The 26562-nt window shown below is 33.8% G+C and overlaps 2 protein-coding genes across 3 annotated transcripts; both read left to right on the top strand.

The window, feature by feature from the left end:
- Positions 1–112: 112 nt before the first annotated feature.
- Positions 113–1443, top strand: LOC105865662 (olfactory receptor 6C76-like). 2 transcript variants are annotated; one of them, XM_076006820.1, is made up of 2 exons: positions 113–1029; positions 1413–1443. In XM_076006820.1, the coding sequence occupies exons 1-2, from the start codon at positions 113–115 to the stop codon at positions 1441–1443; spliced, it is 948 nt and encodes a 315-aa protein (XP_075862935.1). The 2 variants fall into 2 exon arrangements, with proteins under 2 accessions (XP_075862935.1, XP_012609875.2); XM_012754421.2 differs by lacking the exon at positions 1413–1443 and having other exon boundaries at positions 113–1042.
- An 11117-nt stretch (positions 1444–12560) lies between these two features.
- Positions 12561–13515, top strand: LOC105865671 (olfactory receptor 6C76). Its single transcript, XM_012754434.2, has one exon. It carries the CDS (start codon positions 12561–12563, stop codon positions 13500–13502), a length of 942 nt encoding a protein of 313 aa, XP_012609888.1. The 3' UTR covers positions 13503–13515.
- The last annotated feature ends 13047 nt before the right edge of the window (positions 13516–26562 follow it).

The following is a 26562-nucleotide window of genomic DNA, read 5'->3' on the forward strand; positions in this document are numbered from 1 at the left end:
TAGGCCTTATATGTTTCTTAATCCAGCAGATGTGATAAAATATAACCCTGTACTCACTAAATCATTGTTTTTCATTCTCTATTATAGATCTGGCACAAGTCAACAATAAAAAATGAAAAATCACACATTTCAGAACCAGTTCATTCTTTTGGGATTAACAGATGACCCAAAGCTAAATGTTTTGATTTTTATATTTCTATTTTTGACATATATACTGAGTATAACTGGAAACCTAACAATTATCACCCTCACTCTGATAGATTCACACCTAAAAATGCCCATGTATTTCTTCCTTAGGAATTTCTCTTTTCTAGAAATCTCATTCACAACAGTTTGTATTCCTAGATTTCTGGTCAGTATTGTAACAGGGGATATGACAATTTCCTATAATTCTTGCATGGCCCAGGTATTTTTCTTCATACTCCTTGGCTCAACAGAATTTTTTCTTTTGACTGTTATGTCCTATGATCGTTATGTAGCTATCTGTAAGCCATTGCATTACACAACAATAATGAATAGCAGAGCCTGCATCCAGCTTGTAATTAGTTCTTGGCTAGCTGGATTTCTCATTATCTTTCCCCCTGTGATCATGGGGCTTCAACTGGATTTCTGTGACTCCAATGTCATTGATCACTTTACCTGTGACTCTTCTCCTATGCTACTGATCTCCTGCACAGACACAACACTCCTAGAGCTCATGGGATTTGTCTTGGCAGTATTCACTCTCATGGTAACCTTAACATTAGTGATTCTCTCCTATGTATTTATCCTGAAGACAATTCTGAGAATTCCCTCTGCTGAGCAAAGAAAAAAGGCCTTTTCCACTTGTTCTTCACACATGATTGTTGTCTCCATTTCTTATGGAAGCTGCATTTTCATGTATGTCAAAACTTCAGCAAAAGAAGGAGTAGCTTTGACCAAGGGTATAGCAGTGCTCAATACCTCTGTTGTTCCAATGCTAAATCCTTTTATTTACTCCCTAAGGAACCAGCAGGTAAAACAATCCTTTAAGAACTTGGTCAAAAAAATGCTTCTCAAATAAATTTTAATAAAAAAGAAATTTAGATCCTGAATTTTAAATGGAAACTTAACTGTAACGCTATACTAACATTGTTCTATTTCTCCATCCAGTATTAAAATGCAACTTCTTTTTTTCCTTCGGGTTTTCTTCTTCATTTATTCCATTTTGGCCTATTTAGCTCAATTATCTTTTTATATTAACATGATTTGAAAATATTCTCAGTACGAATGACTTAATGTTACATACATGACAATGCCATTTAACAAGAATGTCAGAACTTGGTTTTAAACAATCATTGAAAGACTTTCTCTTTGGACTCCAGGCAAAAAACTAAATAAAAGTTCTCATCAAACAATTCTGAAAAGTTATTTATCCCAGTGCATAATCACAGATATGCTAAAATAAACTCAAAGATAAGATAAGCCACTAAGATAAGCTCTGCTATGAGGTAAAGTCCCCTACCTCTAGTATGTTTCTATTTCTCCTTGTATTTCCTTTGGTTTCTTGCATTATAAATGTTGACTTACTCTATTTTGTGTTATATATCTTCATTATGAATTTCATCCATTAATATTATAATATATCTTGCTTAATGCTTTTTGATCCAAATTCTAGAATCACCGCAAGTCTGGTTGTGATATATCTGTCAGCCCCAATATTCTCACCACAAGGTACCCTTAATGAACTAAACTGATAGTTTTGCCATAAATCATTCTTTTTAGTTAATTTGCTGATTCTGAGCCCAGAGCTCATATGAGGCTCCCTTGGAAAGAATCTGGCTTGTCTTTGGTTTCCCAAAATCCAATTTTCTCTCTTTTGATATTTCCATCAATTTAAAGCCCTATGCATTCTATTTCCTAGGTAACTCAAAATTTCTGGTACACTGATGATACCCTAAATTGTTTTCTAGTGGTTGTATAGTTTCACTCTTTTATAAAAAATAGTTATTTTTGTGGGTGTTGAAATCTGTGGGATTAAGCATGTTTACATTGTCCACACCTTGACATAAGTCTTTCCTGTAATATGTTCTTAATTATAGCTATACACTTATAAAAATAAAACTTTGTTTAGTATTCGTCCTATTTGCTTCTTTCCTGTCTTCTTCCAGTGCACAAACACATGAAATCATTTAATTTACTATCAGAACACGTTTCCTTAATATTAGAACTACCAGTTCTTGGATTCTCTTTTCTTCCAATTTAAAAAATGAGTTCTCCCAACAGCTGTTTATAGAAACAAGGTTAAACACAGTAAACAGGTGAAAATTAACACATTCAATCTGAGACTATGAATGCCTAAATGTCTAAAAAACCATATAATATTTTCATCTGTACATATTACTAAAAAGATTTACAATATCTGCTTGTAGAAAGTGCTTTGCTACATTGATAATGATTTCAGTTAGAATTGGGAAGGATATTAGACACTCTTAGACATCATAGGGCTGAATGTCCCTGCTATTCAAGAATTATGCTTTTGTTTCTCTCTTTGCATTACAAAACTTTTCATTTTTCCAGTAGTTGCTTTGGAGATTCTATGTAAATCTGAGTTTGCTTTGCATCTATTGATGGAGATATGACTCAAGCAATGTTTTAGTCAGTAAAGTCCAAATCCTTCAATGCCTATGGGCAAAAAGAAATGATATGCTTCTAAATGTTTAACAACCCATCATCCAAAAAATAAATAAATAAATAAAACCAAAGTCATAGACATTATAAACTTTAATGTAAATTTATACCCAATAGGTTATTATAGAATATTTTTGTTGATTTTTGCCAAACTTATGTCCATAAGCAACCTATTTTTGTAATTCATACACAGTTTGACAAATAAAATTGTATTTCAATCTATTAACTCTTTTCCCTATAAATTTATCATTATTAAATCTGATAATCAATGAGTTTTGAATAGTTACTATTAATTAATTTTAAGTATAATTTTTTAATTGTAAGTTTTTATAATTTAAATTTAAATTATCGCTTTTTAAAAAATAATTGCCTGCTAAGATTTCTAAAGACTTAATACTATTGGCACTACCCTATGTACTCAAAATTCTGAACAAAAAGTACTACATTAGATGATTGGCTAAAATTGTATTCACTCTATTCCTCAATTTATTTTTTCTGCATACACTATAAACCAATTTCCCACGTGTCTTTCTTAAATAATATATTCTCCTAAATGTAGGCTTTTAAAAAGTATTTTGACCTGCAGATAACTTCACATAAGTAATATTATAACAAACTTTGCATTAAAACATAAGCATATTTATTTATGATATTTACTCAAGTTCTCAGCTTTGATTATTGACAATTTAATGTGATATACTTTGAACTTAAAACTACTACACTTTAATAGCATCTTTCTTCATATGCTTCATATGCACTCCATATTGCTTAATTATGTACCTTTAATAATTTTGCTACAGCTTTATTTTAAAACTTTATGTCTTCTAAAGAAACATTAAATACTTGAAAATCTTTATTCAAGAAGTGTCTAGCGTATAATGACCATTAAACCATCCCAATTTTCATTTAATTTGGACTATTTATATGTTTTGTGGAGATCCTGGATTAAACAGCAGCTAAATATGTCTCAAAATAACTAGTGTAAAGGGGATATATAGATATCTTTTTATATAAAAACAGAGAATAATAAGCTGATGTGTGTGGGAAAATTGTTTGCATGGGATATGAGGAAGGGATTCTGAGATTTCACAAATAATGTAGCCTTCTAACACTGTTCCAGAATATGTAAAAACTATGCAAACATCTATTTTTATCTTGACTATATTCCTAGAACCTAGGGGTGAGTTCAACACATAATAAATGTCAAAAAATAATTATCTAATGAATAGAAGGTAATGATTTTATGATCAGACTTTCTATATTTTCAGTCAGTAGAAAATGTAAAACCCTAAAGACAATCCTGACATCTTATCTGGCCCAGGTCTAGAACATCATAATGAATTTTTAACATTTTCCTTAATTGTAAAAAAAAAATTAATTGTAACTCTCGTTAATTGTAACTCTCCCCTGAAACATTCACTCGCCCTATTTCTCTGTAACACTATTATTTTGTATAAAACTCTTATTTTCACAAGAATAATCAATTGTCATTTGTTAGTTTAAAAAGATTGACATAAAGCCTGAAATTTGGGCATGAAACATAAAAAACAAAAATAAAGATAAACCTATTTGATCACAGAATAGTCTACTGTCATTTAGAGACTGCCAATGTCTATTACTCCACTGTGAAGTTTCTTCCCTTTGTAAATATGTAAATCTTCCTATCTTCTGCTTTGCTTTTATGTCACTACCATCTAAATATTTTATTTTAAATTGTGGGCTCATACAGACTACCATTTCATTCCCTGGGTTTTAAGAACACTAATCTCCATGTTGCCTTTTGTTTATTCATTCAATAAATCCCCCAAATGTACTGTAAACGGAGGAAACAGAATGATGGCTACCTTGAATAATACTACTACTGCACACAAAATCATATAATCTTGGCTGTCAAGCCTGGGAAGACATTACATTTACTTTGATTTCTTTCTTTTTTTTTTTTTTTTTTATTTCAACATATTACGGGAGTACAAATGTTTAGGTTACATACATTGCCCCTGCCCCACCCGAGTCAGAGCTTCAAGTGTGTCTGTCCCCCAGATGTTGTACACCACACCCATTAGGTGTGTATATACCCATCCCCTCTTCCCATCTCTTACCTGCCAGACACCTGATGAAAGTTATTACTATATGTGCACTTAGATGTTGATCAATTAATACCAATTTGATGGTGAGTATATGTGGTGCTTGTTTTTCCATTCTTGGGATACTTAATATGATGAGTTCCAGGATATTATCCAGGATAATACAAGAGGTGCTATATCACAATTGTTTTCTGTGGCTGAATAGAACTGCATGGTATGCACATATCACATTTTGTTAATCCACTCATGTACTGATGGAAACTTTGGTTGTTTCCACATCTTTGCAATTGTGAATTGTGCTGCAACAAACATTCAAGTGCAGGTGTCTTTTTTTTATAAAATGTCTTTTTTTTTTTCTGGGTAAATACCCAGTAGTGGGATTGCTGGATCAAATGGTAGGTCTACTTTGAGTTCTTTGATGTATCTCCATACTACATTCCATAGAGGTTAAGCTAGTTTGTAGTCCCACCAACAGTGTATAAATGTTCCTTTCTCTCCCCCTCCATGACAACATTTGTTGTCTGGGGACTTTTAGATAAAAGCCATTCTTATTGGAGTTAAGTGATATGTCATTATGGCCTTGATTTGTATTTCCCTGATAATTAGAGAGTTTGAGCATGTTTTCATGTATTTATTGGCCATTAGTCTACTTATCAGCCCCTTATCAGATAGATGCATAAGATGCAAAAATTTTCTCCCATTCTGTAGGTTGTCTGTTTACTTTCATGACTGTTTCTTTGGCTGTGCAGAAGCTTTTTAGTTTGATCATGTCCCATTTATTTATTTTTATTGCTGCTGTGATTGCATTTGGGGACTTCTTCATAAAATCTTTGCCTAGGCCGATGTCTAGGAGAGTGTTTCCAACATTTTCCTCTAGAATTCTATAGTTTCATATCTTAGGTTTAAGTCTGCTATTCAGCGAGAGTTGATTTTTGAGAGAGGTGAAAGGTGTGGGTCATGCTTTAGCCTTCTACAAGTGGCTATCCAGTTTTCCCATCACCATTTATTGAAAAGGGATTCTTTTCCCCAGCATAAGTTTTTGTCTGCTTTGTCAAAGATTAGATGGCTATATGAGGATGGTTTTATATCAAGATTCTCACATCTGTTCCACTGGTCAATATTCCTATTTTTGTGCCAATGCCAGATTGATTTAATTACTATAGCTTTACAGTATAGTTTGATATCTGGCATATTAATACCTCCCATTTTGGTTTTGTTGCCTAGAATTGCTTTTGATATTTGGGGTCTTCTTTGGTTCCATACGAAGCGTAAAATTATTTTTTCTATATCTGTGAAGAATGCTGATGGGATTTTAATAGGCATTACATTGAATCTGTAGATCAGTTTGGGCAGTATAGATATTTTAATGATGCTGCGTCTGCCGATCCACAAGCATGGTATGGATTTCCATCTGTTTACATACTCTGCTATGTCCTTCTACAGTGTTTCATAGTTCTCCCTGTAGAGGTCTTTTACCTCTTTGGTTAAGTATATTCCTAGGTACTTTAGTTTCTTTGTTGCTATTGTGAAGGGAATTGAGTCTTTGATTTGGTTCTCAATTAGATTGTTGTTGGCGTATATGAATGCCTCTGATTTCTGTGTATTGATTTAGTATCCTGAGACTTTACTAAATTCATTTATCAGTTCCAGGAGTTTCTTGGTTGAATCTTTGGGGTTTTCTAGATATAATATCCTATCATCAGCAAAGAGTGAATGTTTAATCTCTTCTGCCCCTATTTGGATACCTTTAATTCCACTTTCCTGTCTGATTGCTGTAGCCAGGACTTCCAGCACTATGTTGAATAGAAGTGGAGATAGTGGGCAGCCTTGTCTGGTTCCAGTTCTAAGTGGGAATGCTTTCAATTTTTTCCCATTCAATATGATGTTGGCTATGGATCTGTCATATATGGCTTGTATCATTTTTAGGTATGTCCCTTCTATGCCTATTTTCTTAAGTGTTCTTATCATGAAAGGGTGTTGAAGTTGAATTTTGTCAAAAGCTTTTTCTGCATCTATTGAAAGAATCATATGGTCTTTGTTTTTGCTTCTGTTTATGTGGTGAATTGCATTTACAGATTTACATATGTTGAACCATCCCTGCATCCCTGGGATGAAGCCCACTTGGTCGTGATGGATTATTTTTTTGATAAGCGTCTGGATTCGGTTAGCTAAGATTTTGTTGAAAATTTTTGCATCTATACTCATTAGGGATATTGGTCTGTAGTTTTCTTTTTTTGTTGCATCCTTTCCTGGTTTTGGTATCAGAGTAATATTCGCTTCATAAAAGGTGTCCGGTAGGTTTCCATTCTTCTCGATGTTGTGGAATAGTTTCTGCAAGATAGGTACTAGTTCTTCTTTGTAAGTGTGGTAAAATTCAGGTGTGAAGCCATCTGGACCGGGACTTTTCTTTTTAGGGAGATTTCTAATTGCTGTTTCTATTTCAGCTCTTGAGATTGGTCTGTTCAGGGAATCTATTTCTTCCTGGTTGAGCCTACGGAGGCTGTGTGTTTCTAGAAATTTGTCCATTTCTTCCACATTTTCCAGTTTGTGTGCATAAAAATTTTGTAGTATTCATAAATTATATCTTGTATCTCTTTGGGATCAGTTGTGATATCTCCTTTTTTGTTCCTGATGGAGCTTATTAGAGATTTCTCTTTTCTGCTTTTCATTAGCTTAGCCAATGGCATGTCTATTTTGTTTATTTTTTCAAAGAACCAACTTTTTGTTTTGTTAATCTCCTGAATAGCTTCCCTCTTTTCAATTTCGTTTAGTTCTGATTTGATCTTGTTGATTTCACTTCTTCTGCTGGGTTTGGAGTTAGCCTGTTCTTCTTTTTCCAGCTCTTTGAGTCGTTTCATTAGATTGTCTGTTTGTGATCTTTTTGACATTTGGTTATAGGCATTTATGGAGATAAACTTTCCTCTCAGAAGTGCTTTAGCTGTGTCCCAGAGGATTTGATAACTTTTCTCTCCATTGTCATTTTCTTCATAGAATTTTTTTATTTCCATCTTGATTTCCTCATTTATGAAGTAATCATTTAGTAGGAAGTTGTTTAATTTCCACGTTTTTGTGTAGAAATGTGAGTTTCTGTTAGGGTTGATTTCTACTTTTATTCCACTGTGACCTGAGAAGGTACATGGTATGATTTCTATTTTTTTAAATTTCTTGAGGTTTACTTCGTGTCCTAGGATATTGTCAATCTTAGAGAATGTCCCGTGAGCTGATGAGAAAAACATATATTCAGTGGATTTTGGGTAGAATGTCCTGTAAATGTCAGTCAGACCCAATTGTTCCAGAGTTTTGTTTAAGTCCATTATGTCTTTATTAATTTTCTATTTGGAGGATCTGTCTCATGCTGTCAGTGGGGTGTTGAAATCTCCGGTGATTATGGAGTTGCTATTAATCCATTTGCATAGATCCAGTAAGGTTAGCTTTATGAATCTGGGTGCACCTAAGTTGGGTGCATATATATTTAAAATTGTTATCTCTTCTTGTTGAAGTGTGCCCTTCACCATTATATAATGACACTCTTTGTGTTTAACTACTTTTGTTGGTTTAAAAACTAAATCGTCTGAAATTAGAACTGCCATGCCAGCCTTCTTTTGGCTTCCACTTGCCTGGAATACTGATCTCCACCCTTTTACTTTTAGTCTATATGCATCCTTGCAGGTTAGATGTGTTTCCTGAAGACAGCAGGCCAAATACTTGGCCTGTATTTTCTTATCCATTCAGCCAGCCTATGTCTCTTGAGTGGAGAGTTTAAGCCACTCACATTTATTGAGAGAACTGATAGGTAAGGTAGATTACTGTTCATTCTGTTGGGTTGGATGTTGTTGCTTTGATTTCTCTCTTGAGCCATTGTATTATCTGGTCTTTAATCTTTGGGTTTTGGTTGTTTTTATATTCGTGAGTTTTTATTATGGTGTTCCATGCATAACACTGTTTTGAGTACTCCTTGTAGGCCTGTGTCTGTAGTCCCAGCTACTTCAGAGGCTGAAGCAGAAGTATCACTTGAGCCTAGAAGTTCCAGGCTACAGTGCATTATGATCTTCCCTATGAATAGCTACTGCACTTCAGTTGGACAACATAGTGAAATTTTGTCTCTTAAAAAAAAAATTAAATAGGCTGGGCACCATGGCTCATGCCTGTAATCCTAGCAATCTGAGAGGCCAAAGCGGGAGGATAGCTTCAGCTCAGGAGTTCAAGACCAGCCTGAGCAAGAATGAGATTGCTTCTCTACTAAAAATAGAAAAAATTAATCGATTGTGGTGGCATGCACCTGTAGTCCCAGCTACTCGGGAGGCTGAGGCAGGAGGATCACTTGAGCCCAGGAGTTTGTGAGCCAGGCTAGCTAGTTTGGGGGGCTTATACTCATATAGTGAAAATAATACAGAAATATAAAGGTGAAATTGGAGTTTCTTCTAATTTTAAATGAATACTAGTTACTTAGCTCAACTGATGATAGGATCAACATTCCCAATGTAAGCTTTAGATGTAATGGTAGATCTCAATAGTCTTCAGTGATTTCAACATTATTTCATGAATTGTTACACCAGGTACCTTTTCCTTCATAGACCTCTGGTTCATTTTGCCTTTCTAATTTTAAGATTTTTCCTACAGTCTTAAGGATGATACAGGGATCATATGAAATGAAAAACAGAGGATGTTAGTTTAGTTTTGCTAGGCTTCACTCCTCCCCAAATACCTGGCTAACATCCAAATTGATAATTTTCTCAATCTTCTCCAAAGACACAGGTCCCATAACCACCAATTAAAATATAATTGCCAGAGTTGAGCTTGCACATGGATTCATTAGTGCTCTGTTATTGTTTATCCCAAAAGTCATTAAGCATTTGTTTGCCTTAATGAATATTTCAGAAATTATGTATGGAAAACCCATTAAAGGTGCTATGTGTAATTTTTTCCTACAGAAAATTAATGGAAACGGTCCTCTGTGAAATGTCAGAATAGCTTATTCAAAAGTAATTCTAGAAATTGTTTTCCTTTATAATGCAAAATTTGTATCTAAAGACTTGATGTTAAGATTGTGGGTAGAATATTTGAAGATTCCAGATTTTGGACAATGTTGGGGAAAACATGAGGAAACTATTTCATTGGATTTTTTTAGATGAAAAATCAAGATCTTTATGAGGAAATCTGCAAAAAAGCAGTTATTTCTCCATGTAGCATTGATTCACTGCATGACTTTTGATTTAAGAGAGTTGAGCTCATTATTTTGTATTCAATATTTAACCTCCAAGCATCAAAATTTTAAAATAAGTAAGTATTTTCAATTAATTTTTATGTAATATTTCAGCTTCTATTCATTCCATTCTGTTGACCATACAACATTGATCATTCTCCTCTGGTACATTTATTTTTTATCTATCTCACATATATAATAGTTAATTCAATAAACTAAAATGTTGAACAATTTTAAATAGTAATTTCTAGTAAGTATCTGAAATACTTGAAAAAAAGCATGCTTTCCTTAATATTGATACATATATAGCTTAGAAAAATCTCATACATATTATTGGTGAGGGTGTCCAAGATACTTACTAAATAACATATGTAAAGTATTTGCTGGTTTCATATCTAATTTTCATATATAAAGTATTCATGTACTTCATTAAAATATTTTCTGACTATGCCATTTGATATCTAACTTCATTTAAAAATATTATTAGGGATTTTGAAACAATCAACTGAAAAACATTACCTAAATTATATTTTAATGAAAGACCATCTTTTTTATTTTTTTTTTCCCCCCCTCCCCCTACAAGTCTGAGTTTCCAGCATGATAACTTTTATATGTGATGTGAAATATGAATTGAAGCTTATTTTTTTTAAAGTAGATATCCAAGTTATCCCAGCATTATTCGTTGAAAAGACTATCCTTTCTCCAGTGAATTGTCTTTGCAGCTTTGTCAAAATCAATTGTCCATAGATGTAGGAGTCTATTTCTGGACTTTGTTTAGTTCCATTAATGCATTTTGTCTATCTTTGAGCCAATACAACAATGTAGTAATTACTGTAACTTTATAATAAGTCTTGAAATCAGATAATATTACTATAATCTTATTGTGTAAAATTTAGCAATATATATCAAGGGCAATAAAAAATGTAAACTCCTCCTCTTCCCCCATTTCACATATTGCTGGGGGTTTATTTTCAGGAAAATAATTTGAAAGAAAGAGACCTTTATTTTCAAATATTTTATAATATTTTTCCCTAGTCAAAAAAAAAAAAAAAAAAAAAAAGGAAAAGGTCGGGCGTGGTGGCTCACGCCTGTTATCCTAGCACTCTGGGAGGCCGAGGCGGGCGGATTGCTTAAGGTCAGGAGTTTGAAAGCAGCCTGAGCAAGAGCAAGACCCTGTCTCTACTATAAATAGAAAGAAATTAATTGGCCAACTAATATATATATAGAAAAAATTAGCCAGGCATGGTGGCGCATGCCTGTAGTCCCAGCTACTCGGGAGGCTGAGGCAGGATTGCTTGAGCCCAGGAGATTGAGGTTGCTGTGAGCAAGGCTGACGTCATGGCACTCACTCCAGCCTGGGCAACATAGTGAGACTCTGTCTCAAAAAAAAAAAGAAAAAAAGAAAGGCAATGTCTTAAATGTTCAACATTAGAGAAACGAATAAGTCAATTATGCCATCTCTACATGATGGAATTAAAGAGTTTCTAAAGAGAAGATTCATGATGAGAAAACTACTTATGAAACAACATCAAATGAAAGCGAGAGTAGAACACAAATTTATCTGTATACACTTTTGATGAAATAACATCAAATGAAAGTAGAACACGAATCTGTGTGTACACACACTGTGATTACAACTATGTGGGAGCTATATGCATATGGTGCAGGGAGAAAAAGTTGCTCCTTTAAAACGCTGGAAACAGAAATCCTCACCAAGTGAGCTCTCTTTGCTTTGCCATGGACTTTATAGATTCATGGTTGTAGCAATCCAGAGCTTACAGCTGGCCTGAGTCAGAGTGAGATAAATAATATAGCATTGCTCTTCAAAATAAGAAAAGACAAAATTTTAATTTCCTGGGGCAAGTGCAAGGGGGAGGGGGTAGAAGATGAACAGTCAGATCAGAGAAAGAAAGATGGATGAAAGGATGGGAAGCTGGAGATTTCAGAAGAAATGGCCCAAAAAAGGAGACCATCTTTTTTAAAAAATCAAGAATTAAGATAGAAATTTAGGAGGCTCCAGTGTTATCCAGAAATAAATGTGTAGTGTATTAGAAAAAAAATTGAATACTATTTATATAAACCATTGTTTACATGTTTATAACACAACATTAGAATGATTTACACATTGATTTTTTTTATTAGGGGCAAAAATAAACTAAAAGAGGTTGCAGTGGCTAATTCACAAAAACAGACATTTAGAATTTACAGTACAAAATTGGGTTGATCATTGATTTCTGTAATCAGTCAGAATTTTTATTCCTGGCAACGATGAAATAAGAAAAACATAATGCCTGCTGTATTTTAGCTAAGTAGTGAAGCATTAGAAGTCTTTATGTTCAATTAGTAAATTTCCCAAAACTAAATGTAATATATGAAGATAGAGTAAACATGTAGCAAACACCAATATTAAGCCTTAAAGACATATCTTGAAAGATATGAAAGAATTATAGAAAATGGGTAATATAGAGAGAGACTATTTTAAAAGTCCCAGCTTCTTCACGTTAAAATACAAGAATACTTGAAAATATTTGTGTAAATATATATGATTGTCTTTAAACTCATTGTTTTACTGTTTTCCATGATTGATTTTATTAGTAAGATCTGACGGAAATCAACCACCAGAAATGAAAAATAGAACATCCATAACAGGTTTCATCCTTCTGGGTCTGACAGATAATCCAGAACTACAGGTTGTTATTTTCTTGTTTTTATTTCTCACATATGTACTGAGTGTTACCGGAAATCTAACTATTATCACTCTCACCCTGCTGGATCCCCACCTGAAGACCCCCATGTATTTCTTCCTCAGGAATTTCTCCTTCTTAGAAATTTCATTTACTTCTGTCTGTAATCCCAGATTTTTGATCAGCATTCTAACTGGGGACAAATCCATATCCTACAATGCTTGTGCAGCTCAGCTATTTTTCTTTATCTTCCTTGGATCAACAGAGTTTTTCCTCCTGGCCTCCATGTCCTATGACCGCTATGTCGCTATCTGCAAGCCTCTACATTACACAACCATCATGAGTAACAAGATCTGTTACCAGCTTGTCATCGGCTCTTGGCTGGCTGGTTTCTTGGTCATTTTCCCACCTCTGGCCATGGGCTTACAGCTGGATTTCTGTGATTCCAATGTCATTGACCACTTTACCTGTGACTCAGCTCCTGTACTGCAAATCTCTTGCACAGACACCAGTACTCTAGAGCTCATGAGTTTTATTTTAGCTTTGTTCACTCTCATGTCCACTTTGACATTAATAATTCTCTCCTACACTTATATCCTGAGAACAATTCTGAGAATCCCCTCAGCTCAGCAAAGAAAAAAGGCCTTCTCAACCTGCTCCTCACATATGATTGTTGTCTCTATCTCCTATGGAAGCTGCATCTTCATGTACGTGAAAACATCAGCAAAGGAAGGGGTTGCTTTGACAAAAGGGGTAGCTATGCTCAATACCTCCGTTGCTCCTATGCTGAATCCATTTATTTACACTCTAAGGAACCAGCAGGTGAAACAAGCATTTAAGGATGCTGTGAGAAAAACACTTTCCTCAAAAAAATTGATGTGAATGCAATTTATAACTTAAACACAAACACATTTTTTACCAAAGAATTAATACATTTTACTTTTTAGTTCTTCTCTGTCTTCTTAGTTTTATCTCTTCTCAGAAATACAACTACTCACACTACTTTAATATAATGTTCATATGTTACAAGTCTTTCTGTGAATTTCTGTATAATATCATTAGGTAATTATCTGATCCACTTTCTTATGGGATAATTCAAAGGAAGGACTCAAGTCGCTTCCTATATTAATGTATACAACACTTGAAATAAAATAATTGTGATATTTATCACTGCCCAACTTATTTAAACAGAACATGATATTATATCTCTTTAGCTGTTAAATCACATAAGTGAATGTAGGAATGTACATGCATATGTATGTACTTACATATGCATTTGTATCTCTGTGTCAATTTGTATACATAAAATATATATTTGTATACATAAAAATATATTTGTATACATAAAAATATATAACACATACACACAAACACCCATTGTTTTTATGGATTTTTTTCCTTCAAAATGACAGTTAAGGGAAAGTTATAGAACACCGGAATAACTGATATATAAACACTGAGTTAAAAAGAAAACCAGTTTATGAAAAAAAGATGTATTGGATTGATAATCATAGGAAGACTTGCAAGTTGTGGGAAATAACATTTAGTTCAGGAGTCAGAAAAAAAGGCTTATACATGCTATGACTTAATTTTGCTCAATCTCACTTTTTCATGCTTCTGTCTCTACCTGTTATTCTCTATCATATCTTTATTTTTTCCTTAATCAATGCACTTTATTTTTTTTAATTCTGCATATTATGGGGGTACAAATGTTTAGGTTACATATATTGCCCTTTCCTCCCCCCCCCAGTCAGAGCTTCAAGTGTGTCCACCCCCAGACAGTACGCATCATACTCATTATGAATGTATATACCCATCCCCTCCTCCCCGCTCCCATCTACCAGACACCCTATAAATGTTATTCCTATATGTGCACTTAGGTATTAATCAGTGAAACTAATTTGCTGGTGAGTACATGTGGTGCTTATTTTTCCATTCTTAGGATACTTCACTTAGAAGAATGGGTTCCAGCTCTATCCAGGAAAATACAAGAGTTGCTATATCACCATTGTTTCTTATAGCTGAGATGATATAGAAAATGTCTTTTCTTATTTCTTAATACAGATGCTCTTTTGTCATATAAATAGTACAGCACTTTGAAGTTTCCATTTATTCTTTTTTATTAAAAATATACCTTTTATTTCAAGATAAAACCATTTATTTTTTTTAATTCATGACACGATGAATAGAGACTCCTAGTCACCAACTCCAATAGAAGTGTCAGTTGAAAAGAGTTGATTGGCCCATTTTTGTGTAGGTGTTAATCACTGACCATCTCTTTGATCTAAGAGGGTCACTTATATTATTCTCAGCCACACTGTGTTGGTTAGTTTATGCATGCTGGATTTAGACTGTTTGAGTTTGTGCTCTAGCTCTGTTGTTTACAAGCTGGAGACTTTGCTGGCCATCCTGAAAGTGCTTAGTAATGTTAGCTATTATCATTCCCATTGTTAACTTCTTTTTACAGTCTGCCTGGGTCACATTGTTCTTTGAGAGGTCAAGTTGAGGGCTGGTAGCTACTCTTGCTTGAAAGTAAAAGGAAAATAGTTTTGGGGTAAATCAAATGCCATTAAATTTATATCAGCTAAATCCACTTGGCCAATGTAATTGTATAGTAAGCATGGCTACGTGCAGATACAGAGACAAAAGGGAAAAGCCACCAAGAGTGCATTCAAAACTCTTTAAAGGGTGGCATCTCCTGGATAAGTTTATGAGAGTGAAGGAATGGCCTTATGCCTTGCCTGAGTTTCATATTCTATCAGATTTAGATTCCTACCAATCATAATCAAAAGACAGTCAAATATACAAAGCATATGTATGAATACATTTAATCACTTAAAAATTATTACTAGAGGCTGGAATATTCATGTGCCCTATGAAGGAAGGCTTATTCTTAGCATCTGCATACTAAGGCGGCTGAGAATTTGTGAACAATAGGATGGTATAGAAAATGAATATCATAGTTCATTTTTTTAAACTAGACATGAAGATACATGATAAATCATTCTGATACAGGAATGTGGACCCCAAGATTAGGTCCACCTGAAGGCCAAGTTGAGTTCTTGGCTTGGCACAGGAAAGAATTCAAGAGTTATGACGTGGCCCAATTACAGGACAGGGATGAACACAGAACATAAAATAATGACACAGACGCACAAGGACATGAAATGACTCGAGTGTCCAATACACCAGTTGCTTTATTTTTATACCCCTCAGACCCAAGGTTAGTTCCTTGTATATGAAAAACTGAGCATAGCAGCGATAACCATCAATTCTGGAGTTGTTTCACAAGGAAACAATGGTCCCAGGCTCTTAACCTCAAACGGTTACTTAAATTAAGGTGCTGGACATAGCTCAAAAGCCAAGGCCAAGATAAGCAACATAAAATAATGCAGCCATTTGAAATGCTTCTTGTTCTCAATCCCAGGTGGTGGCTCCTCCCTGGCTCCCACGATTTTGCCTGTCTTAGTTCGCCCCTCCCAAGAGGAGTCTTACCCGTCATTGACTACCAACTATCAATCGGGGGCCAGTTCTTGGGAGAGTTCTTCTTATTCTTATGGCCTCCAGTCTCCCACCACAGGGGACCTCCGTGTGGGAGCTGGACAACATTTGCTTATGTGCAGAAACTCAGGCCTCTTATCATGTCATGAGGCAGCAACCATGTCTGAAGAAAATGCTGCCTACTGCTGTGTCAGGCAGCACATGTACATTACAGGCTATAGTGAATGATTAGCATAAGGCACAACACCAGAATCAGCCCCCAACAGAGTTAGCTGACAGATTAAAGCAAAAGCAAGTTTATTGATGTAACAAAAAAACAGAACTAAGACTTGCTCCATAAGCAGAACAGTGGTTCTCTCTCAAAGCAACAGAAAGTAGTCCCTTGCGAGTTTCTGGGGTTCTTTTTTATTAATATATTTTTAATTTAATTTTATGTTAAGTGGGGGAAGTATTATTCATAGCATTTCTGGGAAAGGAGTGGGAAAATATGGTTCCTCCTCTTTTTAAACCATATGGGGTAACTTCTAGGAGTTTCCATAGTTTTTATAAACTGTCAAGGCACTGGTGGGAATTTCTTTCAGTATGCTAATGCATTATAAGCAAGGTATAATGAGCACTGAGGGCGACCTGAGGTCATTTATATATATATATATATATATATATATATACCATTTTTTTTATTTTTTATTTCGGCATTTTATGGGGGTACAGAGGTCATTTTTATTAATTTGTAGCCATCTTGGTTCTAGCTTGTTTTGTCCAGCCCTTCCACCTCCTCTTTTATCAGAGACCTTGGTTCGAGTCTTATGACTCTTTATTGAGCAGGACCTGGGATTCTCTATCTCAGGCCATGTGATAAATCCACATAACCCAAACAATATGTATTTCTTCACTAGATTGTACTGAATCAATATGGCTATGATATTTTATTCTGTTAACGATGCAGCTAATTATACCTAAGTGATTTGCAGCAAGCTAATCTTCCATCTCAGTTGGTTTATAAACTGTCAAATTGGGTTAATACACTATAACTCATGGGATTTTTTTATTTGTTTGAAGAGAGTGAATTAGGTCACTTAAAGTGTTTGTTTCAGGAACTCAGTAAATATTTATTATTATTTAATGATATAATCACTTTGTTTAGTACATTCTTCATCCCTAGATTTAAAGAACACCACATTTCTTCTCTCTTCTCTTGTTTAGAACATTCTTTTCCCAGTTTAACCATTAAATATTTGTCTTCTGTAACTAAATTGTTGACAATATTTTTATGCTCTCATGCTATATATCCTCTCTTTTAATGTTGTATCACAGAGTTTAATACTATATTTTGAGGTAATGACTTCTAAATCTACGATTAACCTACTTTTTATCATGTGCCTAAGGACTAAATATCTGATTTTCTAATTTTTATCATAAAGAGGTAGCTTGGGTAGTGGATAGCATAACCAAATTCTTTTTTGGCTCTTACCCACAAAACAACCTCAAATAAGCCTACTATCTCATCTTTGCTTTGCAGAACCACATAAAAGATGATTATCCTAGTCATAACAACATTTATGGAGATTGTCCCCACAAGCCATCCTTCTATATATCATATTTGGAACTTCCAAGGCAAATATCCTAACTATATTTCTATATACATACGTGACTGCACATCAAGACCAAGTTTCAAAAACTGAAAGTTTCACCTTCTTCCTCCTACCGAATTTGCTTTCTACCTGATTGTTTATTTGTTCAATAACATACTTTATAAAACCATAAACCCAGAGTTTATCTCTTCCTGCTTCTTTTCCTATTCTTACATTAAATTTTTAAATCAAATCCTGTTTGTTTTATTATACTTTTACATATTTTTCACATCATCTTACTGATCTCTGTACCAAATGAATTATGTTAGGAAGACAGAAAATACTCACTATATTTCAAATCCTCCAAGTTTGTAGTTTGCCTTCTGATTTTCTTAATATTGAATTTCAGTTTAATAGATTGTCTCAACACCCATTTCTTTTTTATTTTCATGAAGTCAAATTCATCAATTTTTAAATATGGCTTGTGTTTCTTGTGTCCTAACTATAGATCTGTACCTTATTTAAATGTCTCCATATTTTTTTAATTTTTTCATTAGCTTTAGAGCTTTATCTTTAAGATAATCCTTTAATCTACTTCAGGTTTTTTTTTTTTTTTTTTTTTTAGACAGAGTCTCACTCTGTTGCCCAGGCTAGAGTGCCATGGTGTCAGCCTAGCTCACAGCAACCTCAAACTCCTGGGCTCAAGCGATCCTCCTGCCTCAGCCTCCTGAGTAGCTGGGACTACATGCATGCGCCACCATGCCCAGCTAATTTTTTCTATATATTGTTAGTTGGCCAATTAATTTGTTTCTATTTTTAGTAGAGACGGGGGTCTCGCTCTTGCTCAGGCTGGTTTTGAACTCCTGACCTCGAGCGATCCACCCGCCTCCCCCTCCCAGAGTGGTAGGATTATAGGCGTGAGCCACCGTGGCCAGCGTACTTCAACTTTTTTTATGATATGAAGTGGTATAGTCTTTTAAAATTTGTTAAGCAAATTTTCCTGAAACTTTTGTTTAAAAGCTTGCCTTTTGTCCCATTGATTATATGCTCATTTTAGTTGAAAATAGATTAAATTAATGTATGTTTGAGTGGGCAGTCTAATATCTAGGAATACTTTCTAAATAACTGTAACTGAAAAATGAATTCTGCAATTACCTAGTAGAAGTCCACCTATGTTCCTCTTTTACAAACTGCTTTTGCTATAAGACATTAAAACTAAATGTGCTGTTATAACACCAGCTATTAATAAAAAACAAAATCAAGCATTTTACAAGCCCAGTATTACCCTCATACCAAAGTCAGACAAGGACACTCCAACAGAAAATTAACACCAGTATCTTGATGAACGTAGATATAAAAATTTCACCAAAAATACTAACCATAGTTTTCAATAGCACATTAAAAGTTTCATTCACCATGATCAAGGGCAATTTATCCCAGGGATGCAAGAATGGTTCAGCAAACATTAATCCATAAAGGAGACACACCACATTAATAGAATGATGGATTATCTTAATAGATGCAGAAAAAGAGTTTCATAAATAGAACATCTTTTCATGATAAGAATCTTAGCAAATTAGGTATAGAAGGAAAGTACTTTAGCACAATAAAGGCCACATCTGGCAAATCACAGTTAACATAATGCTCAACCAGGAAAATGTGAATTTTTCCTCTAAAATCAAGAACAAGACAATGATGTCCATTATCACCACTGCTATTTGATATAGTGCTGGAAGTCCCAGCCTGAGCAATTAGGCAAGAGGAAAAGGTAAAACACATCCAAATTGGAAAGGAGGAACTTAAATTTTAATTATAGAACACCTTAAAGACTCCACCAAAAAAAAAAGAACCTATTAGAACTAATTGAATGAATGCCTTAAAGTTACATGATATGAAATCAACACACAAAAATCAATAGCATTTCTATGCACTAACAACAAAGTGTTAAGAAAACAACCCCTTTTATAATACTTACAAAAAAAAAAAAAGCTTAGGGATATATTTAACTAGGGCCTGCAAAAAAAACAACCACTCTAACACAAAAATCAGCAAATCATACACAAAATCCCTCAAGCTATAACCTTCCTCTGATCCTCACACCTTTGGACGGGCAGGTACTACTATTTTAAGGAAGCAAAAGTCTGTGGGGGCCTGTTCATAAATGTGACTTTCATTTCCCTTTGTTACTGACCTAAAGAAACACACCTTCTAAGTGGCCCTCCAAAACCTAATTTTATGTGATTTGAAACCATTCACAGTTTGAGATGTTGCTTTTTATTTGTTGTTGTTGGTGGTGTTTATAGAGATGAACTCTTGCTATGTTACTCAGGCTGGTCTCCAACTCCTGGGCTCAAGTGATGCTCCCGCCTCGGCCTCCCAAAGTGTTGGAATTACAAGCATGAGCCACTGTGCCTGGCCTGGGATGTTGCTTTCAAATATATGTATTAAAATGTCAGAAGCAAACATTTCAAAGCAGTAATACATTAAAATAGTGGTTCTTAATTGTGTGAACTATTTTTGCAAGTCATGCATGTAACAATGGTGTTACATGTCATTGTACACAAAATAAATAGTATGTCTGACCTATGCAAGTTCTTCTGTTTTTCAAATGTACATATATTATCCTGTGAATAACAAAATATGAATTAATTTTGTAATATCACCATATACATAGTAATTTCTATGCATAGTGGATATTTTACCAAATATTATAGCATGAGGGATTAGGTTAGGCCAAATATTTTGATTATTAATAAAAAGATGTCTCCATATCCTTAGAAAGTATAAGAAATTGAATCAGACTTATGCAGTATTTTTCTCATTAGGATGGGCAATCTGGCCTCTGTTTGATACTGTTGTTCTGCCTTACTGTCTCAAAGGAAATTGTCTCTCTGCTGCCATCTGTTTTGGTTACCTTGCCCAAGTAAATTACACAGACAGTTCATTAGTGATGTTTGAACATGGTCACTAAGGATCTTTTACTTTATTAATTCAGGTGATCCCAGTGCAGCTCCAAGAGATAAAGCAGAAAACATAAATATTGTTATTTTATGTGTAGAAAATCTAACTCCCTGCTCGGAAAGATCAGAGCATCTACTTTTCTCAAACCAAAAGAAATTCTTTTGTTCTCCCTTACATTAAATTTTCTTCCCATCATGACAGAGACCAAAGGAAATGTTTCCAAGTTTTAAAATAAGAAAGAATCTCTAAAGAGAACTTCTATGTGATGTGAAAATGAGAAACTAGGAGACCTCAACACTCCAGAAGATGCTTGTAAAGTAAATGGTCTTAAACTAGCACAAAGTCAGGTCTGTCTTAACACAACACAGGTAAACTCACTAGAGAGCTACCACCTGAAACTATGAAAAATTTTCAAAAGAGTAAGTACTGTAAGGTCAATATGACAATTACTTTTTCTTTTGAGAGATAAGATAAAGAAATATTTGTTTGTATATTCTTCTGTAATATTGTTAATTAATTTTGTTTCAACTTTTTAATGTGGAAAACTGTGGTAGACAGGCTTTGAAACTATTAAACAACCCTTTGATAAGACTAATGTCATAGACAGCATATATTTATGCATCCCTGTGTAGTAACAGATGTGATAATTTGTGCAGTGTAATATAAAGGCACACAAATCCTTGGAATATATTCTAAAAATAGGTTAAATTGATTACAATTTTAACATTTTCTAAATTGTAAATGTTATTTTATGATTAAAAGTTTAAGCAGAAATAGTACAATTCCTCTTATTAGTTCAACAAAAATGTTCCTTTAATATCTAAGTGAGACAAATTATTGATAGGCCTTTATTTGTTGTTCATCATGCACTGCAGAAAATGATCAAGGTGGAAAAGACTATTATTTCACTGAGACAGTTTTTGCCTGGCGTGTGTTCAGAGGGAAAAGTATCTCCTTAGATGACGGAAAGGATGCCAACCCTTAGTTACTTCATATTTTGTTCTACTTATTGCACTTTTTGTGTCCTTAAAATACTTGGGAGATAATTAGTTCTTAAATAAACCAAAATCAAAGAATAAGGCATAGTATATTATCAGCACACTATTTTACTTGTATAAAAGAGAAATCATTAATAAATTGATTTTATCTAACAAAGTCAAAAATAGGATTTTCATAAAAGAAAGAGGATTGAGGGGATATGGAAAATCTCAGAGAATTTGAAAACAAAGAATTCTGTTGTTTATTCCTGGAATAAGATGATGTGAGAGGCTTGCAAAGAGCCCAGTCTTTGGGGGACAGAGGGGTCATCAAAAGAAACAGTTTTAGTTTTATGGATTTTTTGAAAAACCTTGAGAGTTTCACTGAGAAGTGTGTGTGACCGCCTGCAGTATTGGCCAGTATGCTTTGTTAATGTCTTCATCTTAGTAATGCCAGGTCTGCACCATTGTCCTTGAAAGAAATGTCCATTAGGTTTTTTGCAAAAGTGTCCATGTCCCTATGATGTCCCTTTAAAACAAGGAGGGCCCTGCCATAGATACCTCATGAGATTTTATAAGACCACATGTCCATAGGAAGAAGGAATTTATTTTCCCAGACCCAGAGGACTCATGATCTTTGCAGTCATTTTTAAAATGCAAACTGTGTAAAAAATCATTCATATAACAAACTAATTTGTATCTCCTGGGGAGATACTGTTTCATTCAGTCATGGAGAAATAGCAAGAACCCTAGAGACTGTTTTCAGATAAGACATATGTTCATAGCTACCATTATAAATAATCAATGCTGGCTGAGGACAAGGAGCAATTATTGCTCCATGACTAGAAATAGTGTCATTTCCTCTTCCCGAGGAATGCACATAATGGTGAGAGATGATGTCAACAAAATGAGACCAATAATGCAAATATGTCAATTACTATGTTGTCATCCTTATTTGTGTCTGAAATCGTAATGTAAATATATAAATTAGGTGGGGTTTTTTTAATGATATAAGGAACAACACTGATGGGTAATATAGATGATGTTGAGGTTGAACAACAAATTTCCTTAATTGTGTAGATGATTCTTACATGTAAATACGCATATGAAACTAAATCATTATACTGCAATTATTCTAATTTCTAATTTATTCACAAGCATCATTCATATGACCTCACTTACTGCCTCGCTAAACTTTATTAAGCTTTGAGTCTCAGAAATCTGTATTTGTGACAAATAATTTTGATGATTCTAATTCAGAGAAATATACACATTAAACAACTTAGTCAAATGCAAGTATTTCTGGAAGAAAATAGTAAAGCATTAGATAAACACTACAGTGAAAATTTTATTATAAATCAAATGAGTTTTATAATACAGAGCTTAGTCTGGTGCCTGGTTAATAATAGACATTGTATGGAATAGTTAAATTTAAACTAGCTTGCTTCATATTTTGCAATAGCCAGGTGAAAGCAAGTCCTTTCATAGAATTAAGCAGATGTACCCCAAAAGGATGGAGAAGAGAGAAAAGGATGCAGAGCAGTTTAACTCCTTGGGAAGAGTAGGGGAAGAGACTATCAGTATGAAGCACTGCATGCAATAAATGCACACAGCTAGTATACCTCGAGGAATCAGGCAAAAGGAGGTTTGGAATTTAGGAAGAGGAGTACAAAGAACAAAGGCTATGGAGGCAAATTTTACTTTTGTCACAACTTGTTTTCTGAAAAAGAAAATATATTCACACTTAGTCAATATAATATAAGGAATGAAAAAAGAATTTAAAATATTGTGTTTCTGAAGAGAAAAAAGAGATAAGAGGCTGGTTAAAGTTGGGATAAAGGATCATGTGGGAAGGTTAAAAGGAGAAAAGGGCAAAGTAGAAGTCCAGTAATTAAGCAGGTAAATTTTGTCTTTAAGTCACTCAGAATAAGCATTTTGTCTCCTTTCCAAATGATATTGTTGACCTAATGCCTGTAGATGTGATCCACCAATAGCCTATTCACACACAACTAAGACCAGTGGGTGTGGAGTCAAATACTACTTTGCAGTATGTGCCACAACCTGTTAACAGTTATGGAAGTTACAATTTATTTAGTCTTATGGTTCTCAGTATATACATGTTTAACAGCTTTATTAAAGTATAATATATATACAAAACTGCACATTTTTAATGTATTAAATTTGATGAGTTTGGACATATGCACACACCCATGGAACCATCACCACAATCAAGGTAATAAATATATCCATTACCCTCAGAGTTTATTTGTGCATCCATTTAGCACATCAATTTAGTGGGTTTTTATTTTTCGTTTTCCTTTTTTTTAGTTTTTAGGAGTTTCTTAATATAAAATTTAATGTGATATCTACCCTCTTAAACTTTTTCAGTGCACAATGCATTGTTGCTAACTATAGGCAGCATGTTGTGCAGCAGATCTTTAGAATGTATTCATCTTGCATAACTGAAATTTGTAACTATTGAACAGCAACTCCCCATTTTCCCATCCCTTCATCCTCTGGCTACTAAGATTCTAATTCTGTACTTCTATGAGTTGGGCTGTTTTAAATACCTCATATAAGTGAAATCGTGCAGTGTTTGCCCTTCTGTAGCTGGCTAACTTCACTAAGCATAGCATCTTCTATGTTCATCTATATAGTTACATATTACAGGATTTTCTTCTTTTTAAAACTGAAAAATATTTCATTGTTTTTAAATGCCAGATTTTATTTACCAAATAATCTGTTGATGGACATTTGGGTTGTTTCCATATCTTGGCTATTGTGAACAATGTTCAATGAACATGGGAGTGAAAATAGTTCTTTGAGATCCTTATTTCTGTTTTTTTGCATATATAACCAGCAATAGGATTGTTACATCATATACTAGTCATATTTGAAATTTTTTGTGGAACGTTTTATAGTGTTGTCTATGGTGGCTGTACCATTTTACATTCCCACCAACAGTGTACAATGGTTTCTATTTCTCCATGTACTCGCAAAATGTTATCTTTGTTTTGTTTTCTAATTTTTTTTTGTAAAAGCCATCCTAATAAGTGTGAGGTGATATCTCATTGTGGTTCAATTTGCATTTCCTTAATGATTAGTGATATTGAGCATATTTTAATACACCTGTTGCCATATTATTGAATCACTTTTTTTTTGGCTACTATATTGTAGGAGATTTTAAATGTAATTTGGAAATTAGTCACTTATCAGATATATGTTCTGCAAATATTTTCTCCCATTTTGTAAGTTGTTTTCTAAATCTACCAGTATTCTCAAAAGTATTACTGTTTGCTTATTTATTTTAGAAAATATAAGGATGAGTAATATTTTTATAACATTAAATATTGACAATTATTTTTTCACTGTGTCTGATTCGAAACTCCTGAGAATTCCAATATAACAAAGAATCTTAACCATGATTATACCTCCTGGAGGGTAGCAGAATTACCAGAAAAGAGAAGTTTTTTAAAACTAAACTTTTCCTACCCATGTATCCCTTATCTCATCCTGTACCTGGCTTCCACTCAGTGCAAAAGGAGAAATCCCCTGATAATGTAGGATTGTGTGTTCTTTATTTCAAAAATGTTGGGTCCTGAGAAACTTATAATGCTGTGATACTTTAGGAAAAACTGAATAATACTTTACTGACTTTATGACTATTCCAGCCTAAAAAAGAGTGATGATATTATTTTTCTGTTACAAAAAGTAAATTTAGTAATTTCTCTCTATGCTAAGTATTTTTGTTTCTCTACAAACACTATTCACTGAGTTTGGTCCTGGGTAGCATGTAGAGCTGGACATCTAAATGAACTTTCTAATATTTATAAAAAGATATGAATGAATTTAATATTTTATATATGAAAAGGCTATTTCACTAATTACTTACAAATTACATTAATTAGTAAATGTACTGGGAATGTTGGTATGAAAGAAATGGATTTTAGGATATAGGTAGAAAAATAAACTATTTAAACCAACAACAAAAAAAAGATTCTACCCAGAAAATAATCATAAATATAGCAGTAATTCTAATCATCTTCACATTGCAACATGAGTCTTCTACCTATCAGTATTGTCTGAAACTTTAAAATAATTTTTTTTAATTTTTACACTTTTAAAAAAAACTTTTTAAAAAATTTTACTTTTTAAAAGATAAAAATATGTTAAGTTAAATTAAGATAAAGTATATGAACTCATTCATTCAAAAATTATCGAACACATGTATGTGTTAGGCAGTTTCTGTACCAACAAAGGATATAACAGAGAAAGAACAAAGCCTCTGTTCTTAGAGTTAATTTTCTAGTGACCCTAAAGATCCAGTGATCCTAAGAATATTGGGATATTCTTGAAATTCTTAGATGTATCCATGCATATGATCTATGTGAATTCCGGCTTATTTTAGTGAAATAAGATAACCCACAATCACTCAGGTAAGAGGAATAAATCTTTAGAATTTAGAATCTTTAGAAAAAGAAATGCAAGTAGAAAGTAAAACAACCTCAGTCTCTAAAACAATTCTAAGTACCTAACAAGGAAGGGGCGGGAGAGATGATTACCAGAGACAAGTGTACAAACGACAACAATAAAAACAAAAACAGATAAAGAATTATAATATTAAGGGTAAAGAGTAGTTCACAGGCCAAAGAAAAACTCTGGAAAAGATACTAGAAAAAGAGAATTTGCAGAGCTTAGAATTGGAACTACTCAGGCCTTTTGTTTAAGAATGCACTCAAAATGACAGCACAGTTTGAAACAGATGTGAGCATGAGCACTTTGAACCAACTGACCGGACCAGGCATGAAGGAATATATCTTACTTTCAGTACATAGACAACTGTGTTTTATTTCATCATTAAATTTATTAAGAACTCTGTATGTGCCAGATATCGAAGAAAATATGACTGTACAAGATGTTGTCTCCACTTTA

This window comes from Microcebus murinus, chromosome 10 (assembly GCF_040939455.1).
Source record: "Microcebus murinus isolate Inina chromosome 10, M.murinus_Inina_mat1.0, whole genome shotgun sequence".
Taxonomy (NCBI): Eukaryota; Metazoa; Chordata; class Mammalia; order Primates; family Cheirogaleidae; genus Microcebus; species Microcebus murinus.

Bases quoted from the DNA above. Each gene is read 5' to 3' on its own strand.
- LOC105865662 (XM_076006820.1), top strand. From the start codon at position 113: ATGAAAAATCACACATTTCAGAACCAGTTCATTCTTTTGGGATTAACA. The intron at 1,030-1,412 runs GCTTCTCAAATA...GCATAATCACAG, and splicing joins AAGAACTTGGTCAAAAAAAT to ATATGCTAAAATAAACTCAA.
- LOC105865671 (XM_012754434.2), top strand. From the start codon at position 12,561: ATGAAAAATAGAACATCCATAACAGGTTTCATCCTTCTGGGTCTGACA.